Genomic DNA, 6,635 nt, shown 5'->3' with positions numbered 1-6,635 from the left:
ACACATTTGATAGTTTTAACTTCAACACATTTTCCTCCCAGTGATGAGGAATGGGTGAAAATAGATCAAAGTTTGGACTTCGGTCTCCGGGGTCCCGCCGGGGTCCTCTCTCTCTCACACGCACACACAGTGTATGCTCGCATGCAGGTTCACATGCAAGCGCACAACCCCGAGGGTGAGGAAACTATTTATGGTGAAAATGGGCAGAAAGTGTAAACACATGTTTGGCATCCTTTGAAAAGACAAATATTTCACTCCTTTTCCTCCCTTCATCTCTCTGAGGGATCCCCACACCTCCATTCTATCCCTCCATCCCTCCAGCTCGACCATATCACATTCTCCTCCGTGTCTGTTAGCCTAAAGGGGAACATAAATCACAGGACATGAAGGAGATAGGAGCGGAGGAGCACACGCAACCATTTGAGCAAATGTATGTTGAAAGGGGGAGGGGGCGGGGTGCGTATTGTGTTGGAGGAATACAATCCCTCCCTGAAGGAAAGCAAGATATGACAGAAGAGATGTCATCAGACCCTGAAACTTGTTGAATGACGCCCCCAGTGCCGTCTCCTAGGTGCTTCTGTCACTCTGCTCCTCCATTCATCTCATGTTCCCTCCATCTTTCCCATTTGTCCATTCTTCCATTAAGTTCATATGTATGTAAGATTTGGATGTATCGGCACCATGACGTTACCCATTAGTTTGTAAAATGCGGTTTTATAGTCTCGCCTTCGACCTTTTGTCTCCTTTTTATTTTTTGTCGCCAGAAGTGGTACGAGAGAGTGGAGCTCAGCACAACCAAACACCGAGTAAGACATTTGGGCAAACTAACAAAAAGTTCACAATAGCTTCCTCTATTTTTGACTCCTCGCTCTGGGTCCACGTCAAGGTGGTCAACCATTGGTCCAGGAAGCAAATTCACCTGTCAAAGCTCACCAGTTGATTTGTTTTGGTTTATTGCTAACTCTGCAAAGCACATTGGATATAATATGCTATGTAAAAATGACTTTACAATAATATAATACACTTTGAACACATTTGATTTGATTGTTTGACTAGAAATATAAACATATAGGTTATTTGAAAAATACACTTGAAAAGTAATTGTGTATATTTTGACATTTCACTTTAGTCCCATGCTCAAACATCTTTTTTTAGTAGTAGTTTTTTTTTTCCGTAGTAGTAGTTTGCGGAATAAAACTGTGTTGTGGATCGCTCTCTTTCTTTGGAATCGTTTCCTTGAAAACTGAGAAACTAAAGCTAAAAATCTATAAAGTCCCTCTGTGAGCCTTCCAATTTAAGAACTCATGCCACATGTCAGTGATAAAAGATGAATAAATGGTGTTCCTCTTTAAACCATCAGAAGCCAGAGGATGTTGTGTGACCACACGCCCGCTCAGTCATGCTTCATACCTCTTGTGAATTATTTTGCAGTGCCAGGGGACTTCCATAACATCCAAAACTGTGGAAAATGACTTAATTCTTTAACCACTTTTACAACCTTTTCAAATCCAATAAGGACTGGATTCATTTGATAAAATGCACGCTCTCTTCATCAGATTCTAGTCTGTGTGAGTCTTCATGTGAGTTTGTGAGCGTGAAGTTGCAGAAACATAAATACTGATGAATAATAGTGCACGCTAAGAGATTCATGTTGGTCTCATACTGTAACCTTGGAAAGCCAATGGCACATTACTACTATATTTACACACACACACACACGCACACACACACACACACACAATTTTGTGGCAGGCGGATGTTAGAGATGTCGGGTTCCAAGAGATTAGCTTTGGGCAAGTGAGATAAGATAACTCAACAATAATTTGTCACTGCGATAGGTGATCTGTCATAACTGCTCCTAAGGGTGCGACCGGATGCGATAAAACACACCAGCACTGCTAGGGACACTGTCCTGGAGCTGTCCACTGTATAACAGTGTGTGTGTGTGTGTGTGTGTGTGTGTGTGTGTGTGTGTGTGTGTGTGTGTGTGTGTGTGTGTGTGTGTGTGTGTGTGTGTGTGTGTGTGCGTGTGTGTGAGTGCGTGTAGGTGTATGTGTGTGCGTGTGTGTATTTTCCCCTGTTCCTGGTTGGCTGTTGATGGGTCAGTATGTGTGTTTGCCCCTGTGGTCATGTCTCTGGTACCACCAAAGCCAAAGTAATCTGGCACAAGCTTACACACTTACACATGAGCGAGTGAGAGAGAGAGAAAAAGAGAGCGAGAGGCGAGAGAGAGAGAGAGAGAGAGAGAGAGAGAGAGAGAGAGATCACCAGCCTTGTCTGGCATTGTGTTGGCAGGCCTTTTGGCGTCACCCCCCCGCTCCCCCTCTTCCCCCTCCTCTTTGCTTCCTTCCTGCACCCCTGAAGTGCACGGTTAATCCCTAAGCTCCATCCCCATTTAAAGACATGGACATCACGCAAACCTGCCTGTCTGCAAGCATTCTAACACACAAACACACACACACACACACACAAACCCATGCTCTCCGTCTCACGCACAGAGAGCGAAAGAGAACAGCTCAGCGGGTGGTTAAGCACTGCTGCAGCAGCAGGCCGAAATATCTTTCTGTTTTTTTCCGCGGTCCTGAAACGTCTCCGGCGGCAGGCATGTGACAGGCTTGGAGTAGGAGATAAGGAAGAGAGGGGGACTTTTGCAGATGCTCGTGCTCCACTAATGGGTCATGAATCTGCATGGTCACACTCCACACCACGGAGTGGGGCATGTTTGTCAGATGAGGATGTGTGTGTTTAAATAGCACCGTGGGGTGTGTGTGTGCACTTAAAAGCAAACGTTCTACAGCAGGCCGAGGTATGTGGGCCTCCAGGGTGGATCGAAGGCTCAATACTGTTTATGGAGATTTTATTTTTGTTTTGCTTTTAAGAGAGATAGTCTTCACTCATCCCTTTAGTCTCCAAAAATTCTCTCCAGTCAGTCCAAACTTTAGTGAATTTTCGGAAACTCAAATCTCTTCCTCCTGAATGATATCCAGTTTTCTACACTGTGAAAATGCTCTTAAAAAAATGATAAAACACTAAATAGATATATTGTCTCTGGCATGTTAAGCAGCATGAGGCCATGACTTTACACTTCTAGATTGTTTATAATCTTTGTGATTTAAAACCTGCAGATTGACTCGTGCACTCGTTGCCAGGCGTTCAGGACTGACATGTACAGACATGTAGATATTGACCTCTAGTGGGCGAAGTGTGAATCCTACAAGCACTCGCACTCTGCTGCAGTAGCTCTTGGAGAACGTTAGCTCCTCAAACCATCACAAAAATAGGATTTTCCATCATGCAGTATTTGTTTTTTAAGGTATTATTTTATTAACCGGTAAAGAAGTGCTGCAAGAAAGAAGTATTGTGGAACGGAGTTTCCAAATAGGAAGGTGGAAATGGGTATTTAAAGAAGAAATATTTGTATTTGCAAAAAAAAGAAGAAGTATTTATTCTATGAAAGCAATAAAGACTGGGATATTGCATGTTAGTAAATGTGCTGATGTGACTGTAATGGTTTGGCTTGTGGTTTGGCATTGAGCATGATTGTGTGAGAAGTAAGAACTCTGCAGAAAAGAGGAACCGCACTTTTGATCTTTCAAAACCTTTTTTTTTTTAACATGATATTTGCTGATTATATTAAGCAGCATGCAGCGCCCAGAGTGTGTGTTTATGTTGTTCCTGAGTTGTTTTTTCATCTTAAACATCAGGTTATGTCACAATTACAACATCTGTTTCACTATATATTCTATAGCATACTTGTATAGACATGCATTGGTGTAACTGTTCATAAAAATGCACAATAAAAACATTTTTAAAATATGGAAAAAGACAGGTTGGGATACAGATGGCAGTTTGAAAAAAAATAATATAACATGCATATTTTATAAAGGACTAGTTCAGCCAAAGCACATAAAACACATTTTCTTTGTGCAGGATCTACTGTATAAAACATGGAATCAACAGTTTTCATTCAGTTGGAGTTGTTTGAAAGCAGTTTTCCAAACTTAAGAACAGTAAAAGAAGAACTGCTACATTTTCAGTTTGCAGAAACTAGCAGGTGTTCCTAAGTTTTCCCAGGACTCCTTTTTTGAAACGGGAAGAGGATATAATTGGCGAGCCACTTTTGAGTTTTAGGGTATTGTTTTTAGTGTAATCCACAAGTAAAAGTCCAGTCAAATTCAGTATGCGATAGTCTCCACATTCAAAGCATTTGACTCATAGTTTTCCGTTGCTCAAACACACACAAAGAGACAAAGGCCCACATCCGTAGAACAAGGACAACACAGCTGAACGAAGGTCAAACATTCAGCTGCTGCAGAGGCAGAATGAGGGTTTCTGCCAAAACTTAACAGAGGCTACTTCTAAGGTGCTTGGAGGTGGGAAAACGTCTGTAACAGTAAAACAAATACAAATAATAACGAAAGCAACTCTTGTATTTTAAGGATATAGAACAATTTCCCTGTAAGTGCTTCGGGCCTAATGTAACATGTTAGAGATATTATGGATGAAAAACTATACAACTATAACCAAGAAGAAAGTGAAAAATGTGAGGTTGTATTTTGTGCACTGACCGTCCAAATATGCAGCGTGACAAGTGCAGTGTGTGTGTTGTCCTGTGGAGGGCAGCAACACGCTGCAGTAACCGAAGCAACGAAGAAGAAGAAGAAGAAGAAGCCGAGTGTATATCCGGGTTTATGCTGACGCGTCCCTCTCCTTCTCTTTCTCCGACGTGTCAGTCTCCTTGTCTCCCGAGCTGAGCAGCAGACAGACAGACCGGACGATCCGCAGACATGGCTCCCAAAGGCAACAGCAAGCAGCAGTCGGAGGAAGATCTCCTCCTCCAGGACTTCAGCAGAAACCTCTCCGCGAAGTCCACCGCTCTCTTCTACGGAAATGCACTCATCGTCTCTGCCATCCCTATCTGTGAGTAACGGCTAGCTAGCTGATGCTAACGAGCCGAGCTAACACTGGTTCACTGAAGGAGCAATTTAGAGGAAAACACATATTTAATTTGAAGCTTGTAAAGGATACTTTGAATGAGCATACAAGATTAAAGGAAGAAGAGCATAATAATACAATAATATCAATAAGAATGACTGACGTGCTACAATGGTAGATTACTGTGCTCGCTAACCCTGTCAGTGTGGTTACTTTAGGTTTAAATGTAGACTATAACTCTCATTAAATAAGATTTATAGCTAGTGGTCTTTGTAATTAGAATTTTATGTTTTAAAAAAAAACAGCATTTGCTTCCAATCTTTAGTTAACTCTGCATACATCTGGATTGTAATGTGTCTAATCAACATACTGCATATTGGGTCCATATTGATCGACTCCCATCTTTATAGGGCTGTTTTGGAGGATTTGGCACATGGACCTTGTCCAGTCCGCAGTCCTGTACGCCGTGATGACTCTGGTCAGCACCTACCTAGTGGCCTTCGCCTATAAGAACGTCAAGTTTGTTCTCAAACACAAGTAAGAAGCAGACGCACTTTTCTGCATACGTTTTCATTCATCTGGCTCGACAACAATCTTTCCCCGATACTACATATTTCTGACCTTTCCCCCCCTCATCCTGCAGAGTTGCCCAGAAACGTGAGGACGCCGTTTCCAAGGAGGTAACCAGGAAGCTGTCCGAGGCAGACAACCGCAAGATGTCCCGCAAGGAGAAAGACGAGAGGTGAATATGCATTGTGTTGTGTAGCCATTCCTCGCTACAGTGTGTTGTGCTGGACGTCTGCAACTAGCTTTAGCAAATTAACTGTTTTCAGTGTAGTATGTCAAGACATAAAGAAGTATAAAGCATAAATGTAATGTCTTCTTAAACGTGGGTTAACGTTTTAAAAGCCTCTCCACATGTTGACTTCAGCCGTTGCTGAAAGCCTATTCGGTTCTCCGCATGACCATGAAAGTTATTTTTCTGTCTGTTTAGGATCCTGTGGAAGAAGAATGAGGTCGCCGACTACGAGGCCACCACCTTCTCCATCTTCTACAACAACACTCTGTTCTTGGTGCTCGTCATCGTCGCCTCCTTCTTCCTGCTCAGGAACTTCAACCCCTCCGTGTATCCTTTTAATCACAATATACAAGCTGTCAGCATATTCATCGGTTGGGATTAGACGTTTTTAAACATTTGTCTTAAGATTGCATTAGTGCAAGTCCAGTTTTGTTGCCATACGCTTCATGCAGGTCAAGGCTGATGTTGCATATTGCCGCACTAATTCCTTTTCATATTTCTTTGTCATTCAGAGCTCGGATGTTTTGCCTTAACTTAATGTTTTTTTCAGCAACTACATTCTGTCCATCAGCGCCTCCTCAGGACTCATCGCTCTGCTGTCTACGGGCTCCAAGTAAAACAGGCAGAAAAAGGGGATTAAAAGCCAGAGGGGTGGGTTTACTTAGGAGGAGAGCATGTGGGTAAAAGATGGGTATACACTATTGTTTTTCACTTCAGTTAGGAATGGGGTTTTAAAGGATTGAAATGTCACATTTCAACTTCATGAAATTCATGATCAAATGTCTGGGGTGTGTTTCTCCAGGTCTGTCTTCTGTTTTTTGTAACAAATAAAGCAACCAGGTATACTTTTCCTCTGTCTTAAGTGTGTGTTTGCGTGCGCCAGCCAGCCATTCACAATAAG

At 42.5% G+C, this 6,635-nt stretch overlaps 1 protein-coding gene across 1 annotated transcript; it reads left to right on the top strand.

The window, feature by feature from the left end:
* The first annotated feature begins 4,690 nt into the window (after window positions 1-4,690).
* ssr3 (signal sequence receptor, gamma) lies at window positions 4,691-6,584 on the top strand. The gene is made up of 5 exons (XM_068584963.1): window positions 4,691-4,920; window positions 5,346-5,472; window positions 5,579-5,677; window positions 5,930-6,061; window positions 6,285-6,584. Exons 1-5 carry the CDS (start codon window positions 4,788-4,790, stop codon window positions 6,349-6,351), a joined length of 558 nt encoding a protein of 185 aa, XP_068441064.1. The 5' UTR covers window positions 4,691-4,787; the 3' UTR covers window positions 6,352-6,584.
* Window positions 6,585-6,635: the final 51 nt, after the last annotated feature.

Source organism: Clinocottus analis, unplaced genomic scaffold (assembly GCF_023055335.1).
Source record: "Clinocottus analis isolate CAN_PGR_092001 unplaced genomic scaffold, fCliAna1.0.p SCAF_2, whole genome shotgun sequence".
Taxonomy (NCBI): Eukaryota; Metazoa; Chordata; class Actinopteri; order Perciformes; family Cottidae; genus Clinocottus; species Clinocottus analis.
Note: the sequence above shows the minus strand (reverse complement) of the source record. Positions and strands in the feature narration are given on the sequence as shown.

Excerpts from the sequence above, each read along its gene's own strand:
- ssr3 (XM_068584963.1), top strand. The coding sequence starts at position 4,788 with ATGGCTCCCAAAGGCAACAGCAAGCAGCAGTCGGAGGAAGATCTCCTC. Across the intron at positions 4,921-5,345 it reads CGTCTCTGCCATCCCTATCT|GGCTGTTTTGGAGGATTTGG; the intron begins GTGAGTAACGGC and ends CCATCTTTATAG. Across the intron at positions 5,473-5,578 it reads AAGTTTGTTCTCAAACACAA|AGTTGCCCAGAAACGTGAGG; the intron begins GTAAGAAGCAGA and ends CTCATCCTGCAG.